At 46.8% G+C, this 27823-nt stretch overlaps 1 protein-coding gene across 2 annotated transcripts in view; it reads left to right on the top strand.

The window, feature by feature from the left end:
• Positions 1-27823, top strand: part of LOC121868324 — a 65987-nt gene that overhangs the window by 20740 nt on the left and 17424 nt on the right. Inside the window, exons 1-2 of one of the 2 annotated variants that reach the window (XM_042368808.1) lie at positions 3526-3767; positions 24494-26267. In XM_042368808.1, the coding sequence (XP_042224742.1) occupies positions 3746-3767; positions 24494-26267 (1796 nt within the window). In that variant the 5' untranslated portion in view covers positions 3526-3745. Of the gene's footprint in view, positions 1-3525; positions 3768-24493; positions 26268-27823 lie in introns of those variants that run through there. The other variant, XM_042368807.1, reaches the window with a different exon arrangement.

Here is a 27823-nt window from a genome sequence, read left to right as displayed (position 1 = left end):
CTGTTGTTTCGAAGCTCTATTTTTCTTCCTGTAAAATTGTCTCAAGTTTAATATGGACCGAGATTCGTCAAAATTGTCCACATGGTCGTTTCTCTTCTGTATAAATCCTTTCTGTTGAATTCTACACAGGGAAGTACTCAGTTATAACAGGCGGTTGGGTTGCAGTAGTCTGTTCTGATTCGGTGTTTTACAAACTTTTCTATTAATAAAACGTGTGTGTGGGTTACTGATGTGGGTGGTGAGGTTGGTGCGGGTAGATGATGGGAATGGGTAGTGTGCATGGGTGGTGGTGTGGGTGAGTGTGTACGTGTGGATGGGTGGTGGTGTGTACGTGTGGATTGGTGGTGTGGATGGGTGGTGTGTGTGGGTGGATGGTGTCACGTGTGCCTGCTACTGGAAGGTGATACTCGGCTTGCCCCAGCACGTGCGTTTGGTCGCCTCTCTGTTATTATACGGCCGTTTAGCCAGCGAAGGAAGTCACTCTTTAATGCACTGTTGCCACATGGCTTTCTTCGACGCCTGTTGCTCTCCTGGGTCACTGCAATGACCCTCTCAAAGGACTTTCTACCATGGAGTGCAACTTTTCTTTTTTTCTGGGTTTATCCTCAACTTCCTCACACAGAAACGCCTGCATCAGATAGTGTTATGAGGTGTAGGCAGTGAGTGTGTGTGTGTGTCGGGCAGGAGTCTCTCTCTCTCTCTCTCTCTCTCTCTCTCAGGTCAAGAATAATGCTAAGTAGCTTCTTCTTGTTGCCGACGTCACACCACTTATAGTGTTCAATCAATCAATCCTCCCCACTTAGTGTCTCGGGGGCGTGATTCTCAAGGACCCTTTACGGTGATTTTGTCTCCTAACTGGTGCCAAATGGACCTGTCTAATTAAGTTTGAGTCTCGGTGTATTAGTCATGCCAATCTGGACGTAACCTTTATATTCTTTTATAGTTACTTAAATCACCCAGTTGATCGCGTTCTTATGGGGAAAATTCAACATACGCCCTTTTGAGATTTCTGGGCTAGGGTTCGTCTGTCTGTCTGTCTGTCCTCGCTGTAGTCTGGTCAGGGTTTAGGATCCACAATCACAATTATTTTTTTGTACTAATGTCGGTGTTTGTTTTTGTTTTGTTTTATTTTCGTCCCGCACAGCTTAAAGTCTTAGGTCGGATACTGGACGACCTCACATTACTAGCACCGTCTTGACTCATTTTATTTGTCATCACTGAATCGTTAGCTTGAATATTACGCACTTAAGATTCATCCTCACGTCACCAGTTTAGTCTTGACATCGTTTTGACGCCATGTTTTCTTTTTTGAGCGAGGGGGGGGGAGGGGGGGGGTGGGAGGCGTAGCTTGAATGAAGTAGGTGGTCGTCAAGAGGTACACAACAACATAAGGATCTCTGGTGCTTAGAATCCCAACGTCTCGAGTGAGTGACCAGGTAATTTCCAGGATATAATTAGTCTTCACCCACTAGATACGCCACAACTCACCACTAAATACGCCACAACTCACCACTAGATACGCCACAACTCACCACTAGATACGCCACCACTCCACCGCATATCACCACTACGTATGCATCTCATTACTACTCACACACACACACACACACACACACCTATGAACTATCACGTTCTCAGCGGCACACGAAGGAATTTGGAAGGATTTTATGATTTATGAAAGTTGTGTTCGTTTGTAAGTAATGGTTTCGTTCAGGGTACAAGAGTGTGTTATGTTTCGGGGGGGGGGGATGTACTTGAGGGGATGTGTAGGCTAATATGTTTTAACCCTGACTGGCTGGTTGGTTGGCTGAATGGTTGGCTGGATGACTGACTGATTGACTGGCTGACTGACTGACTGACTTGTGGTGTTAGTGAGGGTACGATTTACTGCCCATCATCATCATCATCATCTTCACTGCTCGTACCATCAAAACCACCGGTAATTGTGTGTGTGTGTGTGTGTGTGTGTGCGCGCGTGTGTGTGTGCGTGTGCGTGTGTGCGTGTGCGTGTGTGTGTGCGTGTGCGTGTGCGTGCGTGTGTGTGCGTGTGCGTGCGTGTGTGTGCGTGCATGGGGAAGGGAGGAATCAGGGTGCTGGTCAGGGCCGGACGTTGGTTGTTAAGCTGTATGACGTGTACAATGAGTGTTTGTAAAAGGGGCATTATGTGCGTGCGAGTGTATGTGTGTGCGTGCGAATATGTGTCTGTTTGTGTGTATGCGCGAGAGTAACTATCACAAACGCGCGCACACACACACACACACACACACACAAGGAGGGAAAGTGGGAGGACAGAAGGGGTGGGTTAACACAGACCAGGGGGTGTGGAAGGTTACAGGAGAGGGGGAGTACAGTGCCTCCTTTCATGGCTCTCTCTCTCTCTCTCTCTCTCTCTCTCTCTCTCTCTCTCTCTCTCCAACACTGCCACGACCTCCACCCCCTCCAACACTCATCACCACCACCACCTCCAACACTCCCAACAACCACCACCACCACCTCCTTCCTCTATCTTTACATCATCAGTTCCGGCTCATGGGAGGAAGTAGTTGAGGTAGGTGGCGGCGGCGGCGACAGGTGATTGTGGTGGTGGTGGTGGTAGATGATTGTGGTGGTGGTAAGTGATTGTGGAAGGAAGGAAGGAGGGAGGCAGGGAAGGAGGGAGAGAGGGAAGGAGGCATCACAACTGACCAGTAACTTTCTAGCTGGTGTTATGAGTCTTGTTTCCCCGCCTCCTGCTGTCACGTGATCACTGCTGGCTATACTGGGTCCTCCTCCTCCTCCTTCCCCTCCTCCTCCTTCCTTTCCTTCTCCTCCTCCTCTTCCTCCTCCTCCTCTCCCACTTCCTCCTCCTGGGTCTTCTCTGCTTTCTTCTTCTAGGTCTCGTCCTTCTCCCCCTCCTCTTATTATCCTCCTCCTTCCCCTCCTCTTCTGGGTCTTCTCTTCTTTTCGGTTCACCCCACCACTGTATCACCTGTCTGTCTGTCTGTGTCTGTCTGTCTGTGTCTGTCTGTCTCTGTCTGTCGGGGTCGTTGGCTGGAGCGCACGGGCTAAATTATATCACGCCGTTATAAAGTTGGAGCCCTGAGTGTAACCTGGTCAGCAACACGTGCTTTATGTGGGTGGGGGGAGGTGAGCTAGTCCACCCACATGGCAATCTCTCTCTCTCTCTCTCTCTCTCTCTCCTGGATTATCACCACTACCTTATTCCACTACTTAAACTAGCACCACCAACACCATCCTCTTAAACTACTGGTAGCACTACCCTACGCTACCACCACCACTACCCTTCACCATTTCCACCACTATCTTCATCCACTACCCTTCACCACCACTACCACAATCTCCCTACAAAAGTCATTACCACCCTAACCCTCTACCACCACCCCTGCCTTCTATTACCACCACAACCATCACCATCACCTCCCTCGCCTCTACCACACCATCCCAACACCCCCCTGCTACTACCACCACCACCACCCTCGCCCCCCGCCACCAGGGCCACACCGCCCCTCGCCTCTCAGCAGACTCTCAGTGTCAGTAGACTGGTGTCCGTGGTGGGGAGTGGAAGTATCGTCGGGCTGCGTGTGGTGGCGCCTCTGTGAACCTCTGACGTAGTGTTAGTGTGTGTGTGTGTGTGGCTGTGACCTACAGCAGGAGGACTTGGGTGTTGGGGGAAGGGGCGTAAGGGGATACTTACCACCCTCTGAGGCTGCCACTACCCACCATGGATGCTCGGTGCCCTTCGTGAATGGTCAACATGTCACTGTTCGGTAGGTGATGGTTCAGTGTTTGGTTAGGTTAGGTTTAGGTTAATGTTACGTTAGTTCGTTTCTTATTACTGAGGTTGGTTCCAGGAATTAGTAAACCTTTTCTGGCCATTAAAAAAAAGTCTAAATTTCGTGACCTTTTATTTTTACTTGCCTCTGATTCTTTAAGACTTACCGACAGTACAAAGTAAACACCGACAATACAATGTAAAAACCGACAGTACAATGTAAACACCGACAGTACAATGTAAACACCGACAGTACAATGTAAAAACCGACAGTCGCTCTTCTCTGCACTCACCTGTAATAAAATGATCAGAAGTTTGTTGAAAGTTTGTCCCCTGATTCCTTTCTGCTGATGCTGCTGCCTCCTGACGCACAAAGGCTCGGAGAGGATGATGTGAGGACTGGGGAGAGAGAGAGAGAGGAAGGAGAGAGAGGAAGGAGAGAGAGGAGAAGAATAAGGAAATATAGAAGAACAGGAAGGAGAGAGAGGAGTAAAGAAAGAAGGAATAAGAAAGAAAATAAAGACATAAGTATTGGGTTTTATGAGACAGATTTATAACCAGTAACGCTCTTAACGAGGTTACCTGTAGAGATAAGGACACCTGTGTAGTCCATAGCAGGTACACGGCACTTAACCCTTCAAACACAAACATACACAAAGGCACACAAACTCTCATAAACACTGATACACACATACAAATATATATATATGGGGACACACACAAACATACACTATACCTGTCTTGTATTGTGAATGAAAACTTTAGTTGTGTGTGTGTGTGTGTTGTCGACCAGAGGACTTGTCTCATTGTCTCAGATCCCTCTACCATCACCACTAACTCCCTCCCCCTTCAGACACACACACACACACACACACACAAATTTACTTGAAGTTTACCTGTAATTATTATCTGGAGCATCACATTTACTCCCATTCCCCTTCTTCCTTCCTCCTCAATTCCCTTCCTTCCTTCCTTACTCTCCTTCCTTCCCTTTCCTCCCCCTTTCCTTTATATCTTCTCCTTTATCGCTTCCCTTCTCCTTTCCTTCCTTCTTCCCTGCCTTCCCCCCTCTATTTCCTCCTCTCCTCCTCCGCTCCTCCTCCTCCTCCTCCTGGATAAATAGAAAGAGTATGAGAGAGAGAGAATAATAAAGATAGACAGACATAATTAATAGCTAAATAGAGTATAATTGAGATAGATGAATATAAAACAGGTAAAAAGCAATTAACTCTGTCGCCCCTGGCCTCTCTCTCTCTCTCTCTCTCTCTCTCTCTCTCATAATGTCTCCATACTGCACTTGTTACCCACTGGACGAAAGAGTTCTCCCACGCCAAATATTTACACTAATTCCCCACTCCCCTCTACCCCCTCCCCCCATGTGTACAGATTTCTCCCTCCCTCGACTTTTCACTCTGTTTGGTTCGTTCACTCAGCCCTGGTGTTCACTTTAGTGTAAAGAGTGAAGGTTAGGTCTTGGTATCACTGGTATATATGGTGTTTTTTTATAATAATAATAATAATAATAATAATAATAATAATAATAATGGTAGTGATGATGATGGTGGTGGTGATGATATTGATGATGACGGTGATGATAATGTTCTTGATAATGATGATAATGATTTGCGGTTTATTCCGGATATTGAGTACAGTACGTGTGTGTGTGTGTGTGTGTGTGTGTGTGTGTGTTATGATTTTTTTTTACTGCGTTAGTCAGCCCTATGTCTGCTGCCTTTCCTCTTTCCTTTATTGTAGTGCCAAGAGTGAATGGAAAGACACTACAACTACTGTACGTATCACACAATGTAAACAATGAATGCTAAAATGTAGAAATTTCTCGTATGTCATCATTAAGTAATACAAAAGATACATTATAAAATTAGACGTGAGGTTCGCAAGACATTTAGACATACTTTTGGTGTTGTGTTAATGTGTGGTGATCTTCTTACAGACACAAGCAGAGCCATTGTTACCCACTTAATTCTGTTACGGTGTGGGGTGTGGGGGATGGGGAGAGATGGTGTTTGTGGGTGAGGAAGAAGGGGGTGATGGGGAAGAATGGGGGATGGTGTGTGGGTGAGGAAGAAGGGGTGTGTCTGGGTGTAGGTGATGGGGAGAGATGGTGGTGTTTGTGGGTGAGGAAGAAGGGGGTGTGTCTGGGTGTAGGTGATGGTGATGGGAGAGATGGTGGTGTTTAGGGTGAGGAAGAAGGGGGGTGTGTCTGGGTGTGGGGGATGGGGAGAGATGGTGTTTGTGGGTGAGGAAGAAGGGGGGTGTGTCTGGGTGTAGGTGATGGGGAGAGATGGTGGTGCCTGTGAGTGTGGAAGGGGGGAGGGGAGGTGATGTAACGTCGTGCCCTCTCTCTCCCTGATAACTGGTTCACATCCTCCCTGGTGGAACAGTAGCAAGATGTGATCAACTCTCTGGTCACGTGAATAGCTTGAATGAGGGTTGTGTGTTGTAGAAGAGTAATAATAATAATAATAATAATAATAATAATATAGTAATGGTAGTAATGCTTATAACTATCATAATAAGGCTTAATAACTATGCTGTATTAGGGTGATTCATCTTTAGGTAAAATAAGCTCGGGGTTTGTGGATGGCAGGGGAATGTAGGAGTTGGCAAGGGGGATGTAGGGGTGGCAGGGGGATGTAGGGGGTGTGTAGGGGGAGGGGGGTGATAGTGATAGCGTAGTCCAGGGAACTTTGGTCTCGACGCCAGGGAGAGTTGGCTGCCCGGGCTTAGTGTTTAGGTGTGTATTATGCACTGGATTCAGATCGATCTCCCGTGTACTGTGGGGAGATGAAAGGGTGTTTTAAAATAATGCCTGGGATATTTAAATGGATGCGTGAGGCATTTAAATGAACGCGTGGGGAGTATTTAAATGAACGCATGGGGAATATTTAAATGAACGCGTGGAGGGTATTTAAATGAACGCGTGGGGGGGGGGGCATTTAAATGAGCGTGGGGGCATTTAAATGAATGCGTAGGGCATTTAAATGAATGTGTGTGGCATTTAAATGAACGTGGATAATATTTAATTAACGTGTAGGAGATTTTTGCCTTGTGTAAGAAGTATTGTGAGAATTTTTTTTTTTAGAGCATTGGGAGGAAGGTTTAGAGCCCTGCAGAAGCTTTAGGGCAATGGGAGAGCCTTGGGTGGAGGTTTAGAGCCCTGGTAGAGCCCTGGTGGGAAGTTTAGAGCCCTGGTAGAGCCCATAGAGTGGCAGGAAGTTATGGTTAGGGTGACCCGTAACTCCCTTAATGGTGATGGCGGGTCACCAGCTGCCCCGCTCCCGTTTGTTTTCCTTCCTTCCTTCCTTTTCCTCATCTTTCTTCTGCGTTTCTTTCTCTCATCTTCCTTTCTTATCCCCCTCTTACCTTCCTTCCTTCCTTCCTTTTCCTCATCTTTTTTCTGCGTTTCCTTCTCTTATCATCCTTTCTTATCCTCCTCTTACCTTCATTCCTTCCTTTCCTCCTCTTTCTTCTGCGTTTCCCTCTCTTACCTTCCTTTCTTTTCCCTCTCCTCTCCTCATCACAGAGGGGGTGAAAATGCTACTTCCCGTTACACCATGAACCTCACGACGCTCAGAACTGGTTTGACCGAACGTTATTTCACGGCGAAGAGGAGGGTGACCACTGGCAGGGGAGAGAGGGAGGAGTGGGTGGGGAGGGTAGAAGAGAGGGACGGGTTAGTGGATAGAGAAGAGAGGGGCTGAGAAATGGAGTGAATGGATAAGGAAAAGGGAGTGGAGAGGGAGACGAGTGAGTGGGGAGGAGAGAGGGGTTATATTGATAGTCTGTACGGGACCTGTTAACGGTATATGCTAACCAATAGTAACTTAGGGAAAATTCAAGGTTGTATTTGTGTTTAGTCTAAAGGAGGGAATCTTATTTATTTACAGAATCATTTACGAACACCAGTGTGGTTTACAAAGTAGGAGAGGATTTTTTACGACTGTAGAAACCCCCTAGAGAACAGGTGTGTGTGTGTGTGTGTGTGTGTGTGTGTGTGTGTGTGTGTGTGTGTGTGTGTGTGTGTGTGTTTTTTACAATGCCTGTTTGGTTAAAGTTGTGGAATTTACGACTGTATAGAAATTCGCTTACCATTTTTATTTACAGTCGTTGGGGTTCATTTACAAGTCTTGAAAGCCATACAAAACCGACTGTGTTTTTTACAATGCCTGTTTGATTTACAATGGCAATTTATGGCTTTAGAAATCACCACACTTTTGTTTTTACAATAGGTCTCATTTTCAATAACCCTAATTAATTTATGGCCTTAGAAACCTCCACGCAATATATATTTACAATACCCGTTTCATTTACAATAGCCACTACAGACTCATCCTTCCCCCTGTAAAAAAAAAAAACCACCGAGTCTCCCTACGGTATAAGTCGGTGATTTACGGCTTACAATAAGATTACGAAGGTGGAAACTTAATTTGTTCCCGAGGACTAGAATGTTGAGTAGAAGAAAGTACTACACCACCGCGAGTAGAGAGCCGGACCAGCCAGCCAGCCAGCCACCTCTAGGAAGACATCTGGACACCTATATCTCGTCGGGTCATTGGTGTTGCGTGTCCCAGGGCCTCCCGTGTCCAGTTGATGTCTGTGTTTATTCTATGTCCCGGAGCTGTGTCCGTGTGGTCGTGTGTGTGTGTGTGTGGTCGTGTGTGTCCGTGTGGTCGTGTGTGTGTCCGTGTGTGTCGTGCGTGTGTGTGTCCGTGGTCGGTGTGTCCGTTCGTTTCTTTACTTCTTGTCTATGGTTCATCAGGTAATTTCGTGTCTATTGGCCCTACTAGTGTGTCCAGTGGCTCTACTATTGTGTCCAGTGGTTCTGCTATTGTGTCCAGTGGCCCTGCTATTGTGTCCAGTGGTTCTGCTATTGTGTCCAGTGACCCTGCTATTGTGTCCAGTGGCCCTGCTATTGTGTCCGGGGGGCCAATCTCTTCTGTCCAGTGGCCCAATATCTACGTCCACTGGCCCTGCTATCATGTCCACTGGCCCATATCAATGTCCAGTGGCCCAACTAACGTATCCAGTGGCCCTTCTATCATGTCCACTGGCCCTTCTATCATGTCCAGTGGCCCAATTATCGTGTCTAGTGGCCATCATGTTCGTGCTCGCTGTGCCGTACTTCCTTGGCCAGTCTCCTGCCGTACCTTAGCGTCTGACACTCGCCGTGAAGAAACATTAATCAACAACAACTACCACCAAAACAACAACAACCACCACCACCACAACCACCACCGCAACAACAACAACAACCACCACCACCACCGCAACAACAACAACAACAACCACCACCACCATAACAACCACCATCGCAACAACAACCACCATCGCAACAACAACCACCATTTTAACAACAACCACAACAAAAACAACAACCTCAACAACAAAACCTCCCTAGTATAACCCCGTATTAGGGACTACATCCGGCAGTGGAGAGTGCTGAGCGGCGACAGGTAAACTTGCATCGCCACTTCGCGTCACTCCTTCGCCACTCCTCTTCACTCCTAGTCACTCTTAGTCAATCCTAGTCACTCCTAACCACTCCCTCATCACTCTTAGTCACTCCCTCGTCACTCCCACGGTGGTAGTGACAGTCGCGTGCCTTAAGACAGGTGGGTTTGAAGCGTTAATTACCTGTCTTAAGAGAGCCTCAGGGGTCGTTCTCGTTGTTATTAATAATCCCTCAGGTGACTATGGGGAGGTAGAGTCGTGAATATGATTGATGTTTGTGGTGGAGTGGTTAGGGTGTGTGGTCGTGGAGTAGGTGTGGTGGAGTAGGTGTGGCAGGGCAGGTGTGGCGGTGTGGTGGACGAGGTGTGGCAGTGTGATTGTGTGACAGTGTGGTAGTGCAGGTGTGTGGTTGTGTCCCTATGTGGTGGTGTGGTAGAGTAGGTATTGATATGATACTCTTCGACCCCCAAAATATTAAGTACCAGTACCATATACAGACGAGAACCAGGCACACGTTCGTCTGGCGTAGCTTCCATCATCTCATTGTAAAGAGATGAGGGAAAGAACAAACCTTCCTGATTGCATGCACTGGCGTTGTTTTTGTAATGGTGATGACTAAGACACTGTAATATGGTGTGACATGATAGTGTACAGTGTTCCTAAATGTCACTTGTATTTTGTTTTGTAATCTCTGTAGCTGTTACTTTTTCTCGTAGCTCTACCTGTATCATTACCGTCTTGTGTAGGTGATGTAACAAGTTATGTACAGTAGTCCACAGTCTTCTTCTTAATATTGCGAGATGTCTCTGGCTTTTACTGTACCTCAATTGTTTGTATCTCTCTTTTCTGTATCTGTACTTGCTCCTGTATTTGTATGTGTACCTGTACTTGTGTGTAATATGTACTATAAACCTACATCCTTTCCTATATGTGTAATGTATGTGTTAATTACTTGACCGAAATAGACTGACATCACATTAAGTGTCGCGCCTCCCACCACCAGGCGGCAGCAGCAACCTCAGGCCCTCTGTAACTATGCCAGGGACTGTGTGTGTGTGTGTGTGTGTGTGTCACCCTCCTGCCGCCGTCAGCGTCGCCTTCAGCGTGACCATCACCCAAGAACATCCTCCCGACACCTGTACTCCAGCCTGGGGCCTCCACACCCCGAGCTGCCTTACGTGTACAGGGTGTATGGCTGAGACAGTCTAGACTTTATTCATATTCAGTAAATTGTATTGAATTTTCTATGAGTTCAAATTTATGTTCGTGTGCGTGCTCATCTGTACACCCCACTTAAGTATCCATGTCACTTGATAAATAAGCGAGTTGTACATGGCCTCCCGTGTGTGTACATGGTTGTCATACGTGTACACGGTTACCCTGCGTGTGTACAAGGTAGTGGAGATGGCTGCGTGGCTGTGGTTCTAGGGAGGCGATCTTGACCACTGTTAGGGCGGCTCACGTTACTCAGTTTGGGTGATACGTTGGTGGTGACGTCAGCAGGACCTTCGGAGATAAAGACCTTATCTCCAGCCTCCTGAACCTGCCTGTGTGTGTGTGTGTGTGTGTGTGTGTGTGTGTGTGTGTGCGCGTGTGCGCGTGTAAATAATCCTCAGGTATATATTGAGGTATAAAGGTGGTGTCTTACAGTACTGACAAAATTAATAAAAAAGTATCAATTCAAGTATATTTTGAGGTTTAAATTACAGGTACAGTAATATCCAGGTGGTGACAGTATAATGAACATGTTTACATAATTTATACAGTACATGATTTTACTCGTAGTCATTATCAGTTGTATTATTATTGTTGTTGTTGTTGTTGAAGCGTGACGCCATGATCACCATATGTCGTGTCCAGGTATAACGTCACAGGAGTTATTGCCAATAGCCCTCCGCTTCACTCTTGTACCTGTCACACCTGAGCCCTCTGCTACCATGGCGACCCGCAGGGGAGGAGGAGGGGGCGGGGAGATGTTGATAAGGGAGGAGAAAGAGGGGGAGAGATGATGGTAAAGAGGAGGAGGGGGGATACTGGTAAGGAGGAGGAAGGGGGAGATGCTGGTAAGGAGGAGGAAGGGGAGACGTTGGTAAGGGGAGGAGGACGTCCAGTGACCCTAGCGGTGTGGTAACTCTGACAGGGAGAAGAGGGAGGGTGAGAGATAGGGAGGATAGGGAAGGTGAGAAAGTGAGGAGAATGGAGGGGGAGGGAAGGTGGAGGGAGAGATGGAAGGAGGATGAAAAACAGGGAGGTTAGGGAAGCCACAGGGGGTCATGTGGAGGAGGGGAGGGGAGGTAACACACACTAGGGGGGGGGGAACACCTTATATTGGACAGGTTTATGAAAAGACTTGTTTTGGGTGAGTACGCGTGCGTGTTTTTGCGTGTTGTGTGTCCGTTTGCGTGTTGTGTGTCGGTTTGCGTGTTGTGTGTCGGTTTGCGTGTTGTGTGTCCGTTTGCGTGTTGTGTGTCCGTTTGCGTGTTGTGTGTCCGTTTGTTTATTTCACTGTTTATGCGTGTTTTTCCATTTACATGTTTCATATTTGTGTGTTCGTTTCAAGCTTTTTATGCGTGCGTGCGTGCATAGTTTTTTTTTGTCCCTTTCTCTGTGTATGTCTCACTTAAGTCCCTTCTTGGCTGGGGTTAGCTAGCCTGGTTTACCTCCTTTTCTGACTAAACTGATAGATTTTTTTTTGGGGGTGGGGGGAGGAGTGGGTTTTGTATCGACGTAGTTTTTCATCTTTCTTGGTTAAATCTTTCTGCCTCGGGTCTTTCAAGTTCCTCCCCTTACCTCACTTTTTTGTTAGTTAGTGTGCTTAACCTTTGACCCCGTGACCTCGGAAAACACGTGTGGTAATTATGTTTACAAAGTTACATGACCTAGATTGACCCAAGGCGAAACATTCCTATACTAAGCAGTCTCTCTCAACACAACCCCATCACTACAAGCACATTCACTACCACAGCCCTACCACAGACCTACCACAGCTCTATCACAGACCTACCACAGCTCTATCACAGACCTACCACAGCTCTATCACAGACCTACCACAGCTCTACCACAGCCCTACCACAGTCCAAACACACTTAGTTAATATTATTTTTATTGTTTACTTTGTATCTGTATTTTCCCGGCTTAATAAACCATCTTAATATCAATAGCAGTACAAACAGGTAGAGGAACGCCCTTCACCTGTACACAAAATGAAGCGAGGAATCAGCATCTGTTAAATGTGACACCGAAACCCTTTCATCTCTGAGTAAAGTGACAGTAGACGCCTTAAATCCGCCAAAATCCCGTGGACGGGAGGCTTAAATCCCCCCATTCCGTCTAACCCTCTCCCCCATCCCTGGGCTTCATCATTTATCGGCTTTTATATGATACTGACCGACCGAAAGCCGATTAAAAACCCAGACGATGTGACAGTAAAGGCGAGGAAATCCGGATTGAGTTCGTGAGACTTAAGATCCGAAATCCATAAAAAGATCCGGCGGCCGTTCGTGGTGGTGTAAGTCATTCTTGTTATTCATGAAGCAAAAATAATAAAGAGAGGGAGGGAGAGGGAGAGGGAGAGAAACAATCAGGGAGAGACAATCAGGGAGAGATAAGAGACAATCAGGGAGAGATAAGAGACAATCAGAGAGAGATAAGAGACAATCAGGGAGAGATAAGAGACAATCAGAGAGAGATAGACAACAGTATAAAAATAAGTGGATGCATTGTGTTCACGGCAGGTCATTATAATAAGGATGACTTGATTGCTCCCAAAAACATCGAGTTCTGGTACAAAATTCCAGAGGTCGATGATGAGGAGCTTCTGTGGTGACGATGACGGCGCTTAGTTCCGGTACACCCATCCCCCCCCATCTCTCCTCACCTCCCCTCACCCCCACCACCTTAACCACCCTCACCCCCCCTCCCCCTCACCTCCCCTCACCACCCTCACCCCTACACACGCACACACACACATGCCAGTCGCGTGAAATACTCCCTCACTCAGTACTTCGCTCGCTCGTTCACTCACTCATTTTGGGACCTGTAATGCCGGCGTGTCGAGAATGTGGTGACTAAGAGCCATCTATCGCCATTATAACATTACGTACCTCACCTGTGTTACCTTTGTCTCTCTACTTGGGATTCTCAATAAAAAAAAATCTACGTTAATTTTTATCTTCTAATTTGCTGGTGGGTAAATTTTATTCGATTTGGGACTTTCATTTTGCGTCGTCACAAGTCCGTCAGTTGGGTCCGTTCATACGTCTTGAGGTTACGGGGAAAATTCATCATGGGAATCTGTTTAGCTTTAAGGGGTTCACGTCTTCCGTATTACAGGGGCGGGATAGTGGTGGTCTTATTATGTATTGAGGTTTCTTCAATCATACATGACGTCTTGATCTGATGGTCGTGTGTGTGTGTGCTTATGTGTGCGTGCTTGCTTGTGTGTGTGTGTGTGTGTGTGTGTGTGTGTGTGTGTGTGTGTGTGTATTTCTGTGAGTATGACGATGTACGCGCGGTGTGTGGCGTCGTGTGTACCAATCTCCAGCTGGTGTAGGGTCGCCGCCAGAAGCAAAGAGACACGTGATGGTGCTGGCCGTACCGCACGTGTAGGTATCTCACCTCCTTACGCTTCCCAACTTTCCCAAAGAGAAAAAAAAACAACAATAAACAACAACTACATCTGCTTCGTGCCTTAACCGTTGCCAGTAGAGCCATTAAGACCACAAGTTGGAGAAAATGATATAAATCTGGCATCTCACTCCTTCTACCTCACGCTCTCTTAACTTCCTGTAATAATGTCATAATTCCTCTCACAACTTCACCTGGTAGCGGGGACTCGAGACACAACAGGTAGTGGATAGTATATAAGTTAGGGGGGCGTTGATTCGAGGGGGATTTCAACGCTTACAGACCTTCATTAATTACAGAATAACACCTAATTACTTGTCATACCTGTTTCCACCTTGGTGATCAGGGGAACAAAACGTAGGAAAAATTCATTAAATAAACTGATTGACTCGATCCATCCCCTCCTCCCCCCCCCCACACACACACTTCCTCGGCCCACCTTCAAGCTTCTTTCTTACCTTCGTCAGGATATATGACTCATAACTACCTCTCACAGCTGTTATTAAGAGAGGAAAAAATAAAACTCATCTCTCACGCACGAAATACATCCATCACACACGTCAGGTTAGGCAGGTGTTAAGACTGATTAAACACAGCCAAAAATAAGAGTGTTAAAGGATTGGAGATAACACGAACCTGCCTCTCAGCTACTTCCCCTCTCAGCTACTTCCCCTCTCAGCAGCTTCCTCTCTCAGCAGCTTCCTCTCCTAGCTGTTACCAATGCTCAGGTCCGGGGTCAGCTACTGGGAGTTAGTTATCTGTGTGGTGGGAGTTTCAGAGTCCAGCTGACCATTCCTCCAGAGTACAAACCAACCATTTCTTCAGAGTACATGTCACCCATTCCTCCAGAGTACAGACCAACCATTCCTCCCTCCCCTCGCACGTGTCGCCTTAACAAGAACTTAATAATCAAGGGCGAATAACTAGGTAATTATAACAGCACCAGAATCTGTAATTAATGTAGGGGTGATTACTGAGGGTGACGGGCGGGCTGTAGTGGGGCGATATTACCTTATTTACCTCAAACCAAATAAGAGGAAATATCCATGGCTGATCCGGTTAATTTGCATTCGGTGTAGAGGACCACTTGATAATGCATGGTTGCTTCGGTTAATAGGAAATTTACCCATGAGCGTTTATGGAAAGTGTCTCTGTTGGGTTAGGTTTACTGGCTTCATATTGGGAGTCCACTGCCTGCCTTGCCTGACCTAATTGATGGATGTTTCTTACCCCCAAGTGAGGGATTTTTGTCAATTGAAGTTTAATCAGCTCTTAGTTAGCCTAATCACGGTGAGGGAGTAAAGACCATGTATGCTGTAGTTATGGATGATAGTTAATGTTTTATTTCTCACTGATTGTTGATCGTGGGGTGTGGTGTGGATGGCGTTGTTTCTCTTGGAAGTTAGAAGTGTGGTGGTTGTGGTATTTTATGTGGTAGACCTGTGCTTGTGGCTGTATCTGTAATTGTATCATTATTTGTATCTCTACCTGTACTAGTAGCTTTACCTGTATTTGTACCCTTACCTGTAATTGTATCTCTTCCTGTACCCAATCTAAGCATGGAGGACTGGGTTGAGGGTCCATGTGTGTGACCCCCTCCTCCTCCTCCTGGCCGGTACAGGTCATGACCCTGCCTCAAATGACAGTAGGTCAGGTCCCCCCCTGGACGGCTGCCAGCACCCCCCGCTGCTGGCCGGGTCCTCCTGCTGCATCACTTACCCTTTACACATCATCGCCACACGAGCTAATTAAACTTTTCACCCAAGTTATATTTTATTTTAGTCAACATTTGGTTATGACTAAAGTATATATGGTTTGTCACTGTGAATTATTTCTGGTATTTTTCCTCTGCTTGGAGTTTCTCCCCGGGGTCGATGTGAGGAATTTTCTTTGTTATTTATGGATTTTTTTCCCGTCGATATATTTTTTATTCTTCATATTATGGAGTTTTCTTCGCGGAATTTGTTTTTCCCCGAATGGAGTTTTTCTCGTAAAATACATATAATATGGTCTTCTCGTTTAGTGTTTCCTCAGAACTTTGCTGGTGGGTTGCCAGGACGTGTGTGTGTGTGTGTGTTGTACCCAGAGTGTGGCTCTACTGTCCCCCCTCTCTCAACACGTTCACAAATAAGCTTCAACTTGTTGGTCATCGTGTCAACAAACAGATTGAAGCCATGTTGGAAGATGAGAGTCATTTTGTTACACATTTAAACACAATTTTTAGATTAATGTAAACTGTTGTGTTTCCGCTTCTAGGCTAGTGTATTCTAATTAAGCTGTGATGACTTTGAGATAACCTAACCTAACCTAACCTAAAAGATTACTAAATTAGCCAAAGCCGAATAAGTTTTGTAAATGTGAAACTTATCTGCAACATTATTTACATTATTTACACAGTTATTCCTATGTAAATCTTCCCTGCCCTCAGCACATCCACGAGGCCATTTACAAGGTAGTTTATCTGTCTTGGAAATGTGTGTTCAGAGGGAAGAGGACATGTGTACACGCTCAGCCGAGGACACGCGCCTCACTTTCACCCGTAGTCAACATCTGGTTTTGGTAGGATATGGTGGTGAGTGGGATGGTGGTGATGAGTGAGATAGTGGTGATGAGTAGGGTCTGGTGGTGAGTGGGGTTGGTGATGAGTGGGATCTAGTGATGGTGGTGAGGTAGGGATCTAGTGATGGTGGTGAGTGGGGGAAATATATATATATATACTGTATATATACTTACATGAAGGTGCAAAATATAACCCACGTTTATATATTCACGTTGGCTCAGGGTCGTATATCCTGCACTGATTACCTAAACTGCACTTTATGCTCGGCTGAACCCTACTAGACGTGTGTGTGTGTGTGTGTGTGTGTGAACGTTGAGGATGTTAGTTCATGTGGTTTTTTTTCCCCTCGCCTCACACTCTTGCCTTCATCATCTTTCTGTCTGTCGTTCTTGCAGTTCTGCTTATATTGTTTTGCCTACTACATCACACACACACACACACGCGCGTACACGTTTGTTGTTGTAATGTATGTTGGTACAGCAGATAGATGGGGAAGTGTGACGGTACAAACACACCTCCAGACAGCCTTGACAAGTGTTATTACAATTGACAGTCGGTCATTATGTTGTAATACCTGATAGCCGGGTAGTGGGTTATTAGATATTACAGCAGACACCAGCACACGTGTGATAGAACAGCAGACAGCAGGGGAGTATGTTATTACATGTTCCAGCAGACAGCCTGGGCGTGTGTTAACTCAGGAAACCGCAGAGTAAGGTGTGGTAGTCTGCTGAGCGTTGCCTTGGTAAACAACACCCAGCAGCACCACCTAACACACACTCAACACACACACTCAACACACTCAACACACACACTCAACACACACACACACACACCAATACACGAGTTATTGTACTAAGTTTTTTTAACAACTGAGAACAAATGATAAAAAACAAATAACTTATCATTACGTAAGTTTAGCTGTTATTGTTATTGCTGAAAACTACACGATGGTAATAGGACATTGTTGATGTCTTGTAGTTAATAGGTAGTTTAAAGCCAACAAACACTTATAAGTGATTGATATGAGAACGTACGGTAATTACCTGTCCCTTGAACGTATACGGATATAACCCGTTTGTTCACCTCACTCAAGGACGTAAACAAACTCTGGAAGGTAAGTCAATACGGCACAGTCCTCAAGCCGTATAACAGGATCTAGTTACGTGTGAAAAATTACCAAACCTATACCCAACATTGAGGTCACATAACGGCACTATTATGAGAGGCCGCAGTTTTAAGCTGTTCAAGACACGTCCGCGCACTAAGCTGACACCGAAAGAAGAAAAAAACAAACATCATTACTTATTAACTTAACCTGAGCAGATGGCTCGAGTCTCCAGGTAACATTCTGATCATAGAGAGAAGAATGGACGGGTAATGGGTAGATTAGGATTTAGTACAACGGAGAACTATGGTAAAGTGCTATATTAAACACCCATTAAAAGTCTCAACCATTAAGACATACAACAACCATTGGAATGTATAACAAAGAACAAGGTAACAATGGTAACTAGCGTCTCCTCAGCAACACGGTAGAGTTCAGTCGTCATCTGGCAATACCACTATTAGCTTATGATGCATCTGTGAGTACCGTGCTCTCTCTCCCTCTTTTGTGGTGAGGGGATGGGCTCAGGACGTTGCTCAACTAGTGTGTGTGTGTGACGGGTGTAGGGGCGTGAGTGACGGGTGTAGGGGCGTGAGTGAGTGACGAGTCTTCTCACACCCACAAGTTACAACAGGGCCTCATCCTCCTCCCCCCCCCCCTCCTTCTCCTCCTCCTCCTCCTTTTGCGCTTCACTACGTAGTTGTGTGTGTGATACTACTGCTACTACTGCTACGACTACTACTATAACTACTACTACTACTAATAATAATAATTTGATGTATTTAGAAACGAACAGTACTCCCTTTATATCCTTGAGTGTCCGAAGTGCTGGAATGAGTTCGAACTGCATATAGTTATATTCATGAGTGAACACTGTAGTAGGGTTTGGTGCAGCTTCGAATACCAGTGTGAGGGAACATTTTATCGTGTGGGTGTGGGTGTGGGTGGGTGTGGCTGTGTGTGTGTGGTCAGCCACATAAGTAAAGAAAATAAATACCCAGACAACACCAAGAGAATTGGGGAAGCCGCTCCGACGCACAGCAGTCGGTGTTAGGAGTAAACTGACTCAATCGGCTTTTCCCAACTCTACTGGTAGATGGCGGGAATTTAAGGTCCTCTGGCGGGAGTCACAGTAAACTAGAAACTATCTTATTAGAATAAATCAACTAAATAAATGTATTTTGCATGTTATATTACGACAAAATAATCCAAATAATTTACGTGGAATATAATATATACAATACACCTGGATTCATATAAGCTCCAATGAAATCACCAATACCTGAAGAAAAGAAGGAATGGAAGTAGTTGGCGTCAGGTGGAGCCAATGTCCCTACCATGTCCAGACGGAAGCTTGTGTGGCGGTAATGGTGGTGGTGGTGTTCAAATTGTCAACATGCGTGAGAGTGGACCGTATATTCTGGGCGATTGTTATGATGGCAGGAGGAAGGTGTGCGTGAGGCGAGGGTCGACCTACCTCCCTCCCCGCCTCCCTCCTTCACTTTATTTCCCTCTCCCTTCCTCCTTACTCTCTATTTACTTCCCTCACTCACTCACTCACTCACTCACTCACTCAGTAGTGAATGGGGGAAGGAACAAGTAAGGGGTAGAGGATGGAAGGAATGGAGGGAGGTGAAGGGAAGAGAAAGGAGGGGATAGTGAGGGAGGATGGAGAAAGGAAATGGAGGGAGGGAGGAAGGATGAGATGGTGTAATATGAAGAGAAAAGAGAAGAGTAGAAGGGAAAGATTGAGAGAGGAGAGGAAACCACAGACACGCGGACACCATACCACAACACCCACCTCCCCCCTGCAGCCTCCTCGGCTTGCACCACACCCAATCATTTTCTTCCCCAGTTGATAACAAGAAACCCCCTCCCCCTCCCCCCTTCCCCGTCCCTCCCCCTTCCCCCTCCCCTCCCCATAACCTGTTTTTTATTCTTTCTTTTTTTTACCCTCATTAGTGGTCTCTATTTCACACTTTTGGTTTCTAATCTCGTCGCTGGTCTCCTTACGTATTACTCTACCTATCTATAATATACTGAAGGGAACGTTTGTAATGCGAGAAATATGTCTTGGTGAATAAAAGAACTATCGTAAAATATTTCCCCCATTGAGATAGTCGTAGTTTAGCTGTGTGGGAGTAGCTGGCAGTCTTCTAATACTAATTATTAGAATTTGATGTCGGGAGAGTTAAGTTTTCACAATGACTAGAGCGTCAGGGGGAGGTGAGTCATTTGTACAGCTGTTCTGAAGATTTCCCAGGTTAGGTTAGGTTATTTTGGGGTGGTGATAAGATACAGTATACACAGAGTCGTATCTTGGCTCTGAGCTGATTGACTCCTTCGCCTGGCCTGTGTTTGGGGAGTACAGTTGATATAAGAAGGAACAGTTCAGTACCGCTTGTGATGGTGTTGATACTTACGGTTCACTCTCTCTCTCTCTCTCTCTCTCTCTCTCTCTCTCTCTCTCTGTTCACCACCGTAGCCACATACATCCAGGTGGTAGGCGGTGATGTCACAGTCACCACCTACCACATAGACCAGGTGGTAGGTGGTGATGTCACAGTCACCACCTACTACATACTGTAGACCAGGTGGTAGGTGGTGATGTCACAGCCCCCGCCACACCCAGACATCAGGGTCGGGGAGGGAAAGAGGGAGGTAGGAGAGAGAGAGAGAGAGAGAGAAGAGACCAAGTAAGGAAGAGTGAAAGTTAGTGTAAGGGAATATCTTCTTTATTCTTCTCCTTCATTTTCGTTATTCTCTTCATCGTCATTCACTTCCATCATCGACGTGTGTTCTCCATACACTCGTACAGACAAACACAAGTCACAAAGGCCACGTCAGTGTTGGTAGCCATTAATCAGTCCATTATTCGTTGTGGTCTGGATGCTGCACCTTACCTTACCTTACCTTACCTAGTCACTCGTTTCAATGTCATATTTTCGTGTAGAAGTGTCCAAGTTTATCAGTTCTCGACACGTTAAGGTAAAACTTTCTGGATTTACAGTCGTCAGCCCTAATGTGTGTGTGTCTGAGTTTGGGTTCACGTAAGAAATATTCGATTCACTTTCGTTCCATTGTCGTCGTCTCCGTGTGCGAGTCATTTAAAGTTCGATTATGGTGATTAAAAAGGAATTTGAGAGAGAGAGAGAGAGAGAGAGAGAGAGAGAGAGAGAGAGAGAGAGAGTTGTCAGGTAGGTTTCTGCCCCCAGGAGAGCTGTGCAGGTATGGCCGACACAAATTAAGGTAATATGTGTGTGTGTACGTATGTTTGTGTGGGTGGTGAGGACGGCTGTGTGTGTGCGGAGCGGTGTGTGTGTGTTTGTATGTACACTTGTTGACCTCCCGGATAATACCTGCCCTAAGCTACCTGGTTGGGTTGTGGCTCTCGGGAGGGAGGTAGGGAGAGAAGGAAGTAGGGGGGGGGGTAGGGGAGGAGGGAGAATAAGAGGATAAAAGAGAAGGAATGAGAGAGCTAAGAGGAGAAAAAAGGGAAGGAAGGAGTGAGAAAAGGAGAAGAAAGGGAAGGAAGGAGAGAAAAAGAGGAAGGAAGGAGAAAGAAAAGGGGAAGGAAGGAGAGAGAAAGGGAAGGCAAGAGAAGAGAGGGGAAAGAAAAAGACGAAGGAGGAAGAAAGAAAGAAAAAAGGAGGGAGAGAGAGAGAGAGAGAGAGAGAGAGAGAGAGAGAGAGAGAGAGAGATATTATCACCACCGTAAACATACATCTCGCCTCTTTATTAGTTGCTCACTACAGTATTTAACTCGCCTCTGCAGGTATTCCGTCCCTCTCGGTAAGTCAGGGCTGGTGGCGGACTGTCCCTTCCAAGTCTGTTTTATCACGTGTTGTGGATATTAGCATCTGGGGGTGTTTATCGTTCGTTGTTGTTATTGATGTTTGTTATTTTTTGTGGTTTGTTATTGCTGCTGTTATTATTATTGTTGTTATTTTAGTATTTGTTATTATTCATTATTATTATACACCTTCACCTCTTCATGTGTTACTTTACACCAGCACACGTACACACCTCGCCCCCTACACCACCACCACCCAGCTCAAGCGCCACCTGAGCCGGATAATCCCACGACCTGAGTTCCTCCCTGCCTACTCGGTCTATCTTGAGCTGGTCTCGCCTCAGTCTCAACCAACTCTGCTCTTCTGTCAGGTTCTTCACCCTTCAGAGAGAGAAGTATTAAATCGTGAGGTTAGGATCAAGTCAGCGGTCTCACGAGCCTCTTATGACCTCCTACCTGGGCATGACCTGGCTCCTTGTAGGTCCTCCTCACTCTGTAAACACCCCACCAGGGAGACCAAATCTCAGCCTCGAGTTTTAGTGTTTATATCCTTCAACCCACCCCACCCCACCCTTGAAGGACGATAATTTAAACTCTTGTTGTTTGTCTTAAATTATCGTCATTAAGGAGTTATAGTTTGAACCATCTTCTTCCGAGGCTTAAACTTGTGGTGATTTAAACCCTTGGAGGATGAAGGTTTAAAACTTGAACTTCTCGACGATTATAAGCTTGAATTATCGTCCTTAGGGTAGTGTGTGAGGGGAGGGAGGGGAGGGTTGTGTGTAAGGGAGGGAGGAAAGGGAGGGGAGGGTTGTGTGTGAGGGAAGGAAGGAGAATAGAGAGCAGTTTGTGAGGTGGGGGGGGGAGGTCAATCAACACTTAATCTACTGGTGGTATGCCTGTCTGTGTGTGTCTTTGTGTGTCGAGGTTACCGAACACAACACCATGAGAACAGTGCCAGCACGGGCAATCAACAGCGCCTGGCATATATATTCTTCCTTTATAACAAATAGAAGACTTAGGTAAGATCATATAAGTTTCGTGTTTAAATCTCTTCACCTCGGCTGCGTGTTAGCGTCACCAATCCGCGAAAATTCAATTCACGAACGAGGAAATCCTGACCCAGATTGGTGACCAGAGTGTGTGTGTGTTGCTCTGTTCTGCTTGGTGACTGTGTGACGCACTAAGTGTTACGTTACTGGTGACGAGAGCCAGGTGTTAGAGGTCTGGGGGGGGAGGAGGTGACGGATGGTGATTAACTGATGATTGCTTGCACCTGTGGGGATATGGTGTGGGTGTGTATGTCCGCGGAGTTGTCTTTCTGGTGTTCTCTTGTGTGTTCGTGTTCCCTTACCGTCTGTAGCGCTAGGTTAGGTTAGGTTAGGTTCGGTTCGGTTCTTGCAGTCCTTCCACTTAATGTTTGTTTGCAGGGTCCGCGGCTCTTCGTATGGAGTGAAAGTGAAAGTTGGGTCCCATAGGCATGACTGACCATTAAGGATTCAATGTGGATACAGCACACACCGTTTACCCAGCCATCGGCACACAGGGAGTCAATTTTATCGGCACTGCACTTGGTACTGTACTCACTGCCTTACTTAGACAGCTGGGTGGATTGGGAGTGCCCCGGGATTGAACTAACGACCCTTGGAGCAGGAGGCGAGGGAAATTGAATCATATTGTACCATATTTTTCTTAGTTTACACATGTTTTGTATATAGTAATCATGGCTGCTTATGTAACTTGAGAGTACGGCTAAATTATTTTGGGTAAGAGATTCGTTTAGTGTCGTCTTGGATAAAGTATGAAGACGTAACCTTTCACACTGTCCGATAAAGATGAGTTTTAGTGTGACGTAAGTTCAAGAGGGTGATGTCTGCGGTGGATGTTGGTGATGGTGGATGTTGGTGATGGTGGGTGCTGGTGATGGTGGGTGCTGGTGATGGTGGGTGCTGGTGATGGTGGGAGCGGAGGTGACGCCCTTAGATCTATTGTGTTTAAAGTAAGCCCAATGTTTTATCCCGTTTGACGTGTCTTGATAACGTTGTAACTGGTGATAACTATTGTTTCATTTTCGTGAATTATAGTCGATTGTTGTGTGAGACCTGGTGTTGTGTGCTGCGGGTTTGGTCTTGACTCCCCGGGTGTGGTCTTTAGTCTCCCCGGGTGTGATCTTTAGTCCCCAGGTGTGGTCTTTAGTCCCCAGCTGTGGTCTTTAGTCCCCAGGTGTGGTCTTTAGTCCCCAAGTGTGGTCTTTAGTCCCCAGGTGTGGTCTTTAGTTTCCAGGTGTGAGGGAAGTGGGTGTGTTTTGGGGTCAACTCCATTCATTGTTTACGTTCCAGGTTGAAATTCATTGAAGGTTGTCTTTACCTCATCGCCTCCAGGTAATAGTTTAGTCATACCTGGGTGTTGTGGGTGTCGATATAAACAATGTTAACCTTTTGAGGACTGTGTTTAACCTCTTGTCCAAAGTGGTTTCTATTTTGACTATAATGATACTACTGTATACTGTTGGCCAGCGTCGTTGTCTTAATAGTAAATTGTGTGTAGTGTAAAGATGTATTCAAACAGTGTGTGTCCGCCCGCCCGCCAGCTAGTTTCTTCTTGTGGTAAACTGTATTTACTTGTAATTTTCACCAAGAGGTCGTCGTGGTAGTTGACTTAAGCCCAGAACTTGATCCCGGGTGCGAATTTTGATCCTCCGCTTAGACATACAGCTTGATTGGAGGGTCAGATAAGCTTACAACACATCACTACATCTTTAACGCTCCGGGAGAGGCAAGTTGTGATAGCCAAATTGGTGTCTTGAAAGCTCTTGTAAATAGCTCTGATCCTCCGAGGCCGTCATAACACTGTCCAGGGAGTTAGGCTTTATTGCTCTAATCTTGTGAAGCGGTTTACAACACCTACGAGGGAGCCCCAGACGGCGCACCTGTTTGAAGAGTAAGCAATAACCTGTGTGTGTGTGCTTACAACGTGACCTAAATTAGTATAATGGTTTAGTTTGTGTGTACGATTAGTTTGTATTATCTGAAGTTATGAGAGTTAGATGTATTCAGGAGAGATGTTTTGTGCGGTTATTTATTTTGTTTTTCTCTCTTGTTCATGTGGCTGAATCTTGTAGTGTTGTGCCATGTGGTTAATAATGTCCCTTATGGTCTTCAGGGTTCTCAACATGGGGGAAGAAGATGGGCAAGAAGCTGGAGCAGCTGACGCGAGGTGAAAGCAAGGAGCACATCCACTTCCCCCTGGGGTCCACCCGCACCCGCCGGAGGAACTGGCGACCCAACAAAGATGCAGAGACGCTACCGGCGGCGGCGACGAAAGATGCAAAACCTGCGCCCCGTCAACCACGCAGGGCCAAGGTGGATCGCGTCGAGAGTATCCGTAACCTTTTCCGTCGCTCTCGTAGTTGGGATTCCGCGAAGGACTTAGAGGACCTACCGGCAGCGAGGGTCACTAACACCTCTGACTCGAGTGCTGACGGTGCTAAGGGTCTCGCTGACGACCCTGACAATGTGTACGAGTCACTCAAAGACGTTGATAACGAGCCAGTGGGCATGAAGCATTCGGTGTTGTTTAGAAGTGCTTCCACGTCCCACCTGCCGAGTTGTGACGTGAGCGTGGAGGTAGAGAGTGAGAGCCGGGTGGAGGGCACGGCGGAGGGCGGAGAAGAACTCGGGGAAGGCGAGTGTGAGGGAAAGACGAATGAGAGTGATAAGTCAACCAAGAAAGGTCAATTTCCGTACGCATTCCTTAGATCCAGACTGACCTCGGTCGCGGAGGAACAAGCGACCGCCAGGGATGAGTGTGGTGACAGCGGGCGCGGGACTGGCAGCCATTGCGGCAGCATCTCTGACGTGAGAACCTCTTACTCGGAGACATCCGACTCTAAGTCTTCGTTTTCGGAAAATTCCGACACAAAGTCGTCTTGCTCAGACTCGTCAGATAATAAATGGGTTCGTGAAGAGGAGGAAGAGGATGGGGAAGATACAGTGAGGGGTGAGGAAGGGGGGAGTGCTAGGGTCAGCAGGGGGGAAGCAGGAGACACCAAGTCTTCAGCTAGGGACGTCGTCTCGCCCATCCCCGCGCCCACTGGCTTCGGTGATGGGGATTTTGTAGTGACTGTGCGCGTGCAGGGGACGGCGGGGGAAGACGCCCGCAGCTCCACCGTTTACATCCAGCGAGAGGCTAGTGAGGGCTGCGGTGACCACGTCTCCAGGAAGAGCAAACCTCTCAAACAGACCACAGAGAGTAAATTAGGCGGCTCTGTAAAGGGTGTCGGGAGTCTACCTCTGCTGACGGATGAGGAGAAACTTCGGGCGAGGAAGGGTGAATGTTGTCACCACTGCCACCGCTGCAGTGACCACCTGCAGCCACAGGAGGGATCGCTGCCACCAGTCAAGTGGCGCCCGCGGTCCCAACCTCGCCTCCACACCCGCATGAGCTACCCGGCCTCCTCCAGTTCTGTCGACACCCTATACGAAGTCATCTACCCTGAGGACGCTTACCCGAAACGCGCCTCCCTCGACCTAGACCGTCTGGACCGGTTGGACAGACTGAATCGGTTAGAACGGTTTGATCGGCTGGCACGAGATGACAGAGTCATAGACAACGTGTTAGAGACCAGACGTCGGTACTCCCGGTCCGCCTCTTTGGATCGTGCAGAGTCGTGGCGGTGGCGGGACTCCGTCGTGACTGAAGACTGCGACACCGACTCCGTGTACAGCGAGACTGGGTACCGACGACGGGCGCCCAGTTTACCCCGACCGACGCCCACACCCGCCTCACTACCACAGCCGCCACTAACCAACAAGAGCTTCAGGCTGGTGCGGCTGGTGAAGGAGGACGCTGACGAGGGCTTGGGACTCTACATATCAGGCCAAAGGACGCTGGGCTACGTCATCGCTCACATCCTGCCAGGGGGCCTCACCGACAGGTAGGTGGAGCCCAAACACTGTTGATAATGATAGGTGATCTAGACCCGGGAGGTTTAATAAGCTATCAGGCCTATAAATATAGGTACAGGTATAAATAACATGTACACTAAGTCCCTCGTGTTATAAAGGTGGCGCTATAACCAAATTATTAAGTACAGTCTATTATATACGCTGTACTTGTGATATAAAGTTATGAAATCATCCTACTCCATAGTCCTCTTCACAACATATGTACACATTCATCTAGACTGGTTTGTGTGCCAGGCTTAATTACCTTGTTGTGGAATAAGATGACAGTCCCCGCCATGGTAACGTAAGACATCATAAGAGCTACACAAACACGCGACAACATAAGCAGCTCTGTTATTACAACCCCGGGCGGCGGCGTTCATGCGTGACTTAACAGTATATCATGTTATCTGTCTTGGTGATGGATCCTGCCTAAGTGGGAGTTCCATAAGTTTATACGAAGTGGCTGTATTATTTTGGTCAACCCGGATTCAACATGCTAGCTAACAATACAGACAGGCCTTTAAAAATCTAAACAAACAGCTAAATTAACCAGTGTCAACGTAAACGAACTAAAATATATTAAAGAGATTGGTGTAGGATGAATCACGTTACGGCTGACTGAACATTACCATTGTTTTGTAGTTTTCTTGGCGAGAGACTCTGAGTGCTACCAAATATTTACTCTTACCAAGTTTCCTCACCACCCAGGAGATGGTCTCATTACTGGCTCTCATTGTCTTACGTGGAAATCTTTTATATTCTATTATTGTTTCTGTATGTATATCTATCTCTTTGTCTATCTGTATGTCCGTCTATGTGTGTGTCTATGGTGGAACAAGTGGTGTTGGTGTGAGCGACCAGCATCACCTTCGGCTGGCACGGTAGGTAGTCTCGCCTTCCCCTACCACCGGATATCCTCCGTGTCATTACCGTACACGAGCCCGTACGTGGGCGCTTACGGCCATACGTGACCCCTTATGACCGTACGTGCCGCGGAGGGGAGGAGGGAGGATGGTATTAGATCCCAACGCCCCATCCTAGCCTGGGTCATGAGTCTCAAAGAACCTTAAGCCTCTTTTGTTTTCCTCTTAAATGAGAATACTTAGATAACGTATTTAGTTCGATGTAGTCCGAGTGTACTTCAGACGCCCACTTGACTACCATTTATCATTCCTCTGCATAAAATTTGCTAGTGGGAGGCGTTCTCGTATCTCCAGTCAGGGGAGAACTGAGTTTACGAACCTTAAGGAATCGTGGTACGGGAGGCGATCATCCCTTCATTACCTCACTGCTACTCTCCCACCACCGTTCCTCATACGCCCGCGATATAAAAACAGTGCCAGCATGAGCAATTACCAGCCCCCAGTAGGAGCAATAGCCAACGCCAACATGAGCAATTAACCAACAGCTAACATGAGCAATTACAAGCGCCTGGCGTTCAACCCAGTAGTGTAATTACGAACATGTTTCCCCAGCCTCTGCCAGTGACGTTCTTTTCTGATATAAACACGAGGATTGTGGGACCTACAGCAGCTGGCTTAGA

Source organism: Homarus americanus, unplaced genomic scaffold, assembly GCF_018991925.1.
Source record: "Homarus americanus isolate GMGI-L3 unplaced genomic scaffold, GMGI_Hamer_2.0 scaffold19318, whole genome shotgun sequence".
NCBI lineage: Eukaryota > Metazoa > Arthropoda > Malacostraca > Decapoda > Nephropidae > Homarus > Homarus americanus.
Note: the sequence above shows the minus strand (reverse complement) of the source record. Positions and strands in the feature narration are given on the sequence as shown.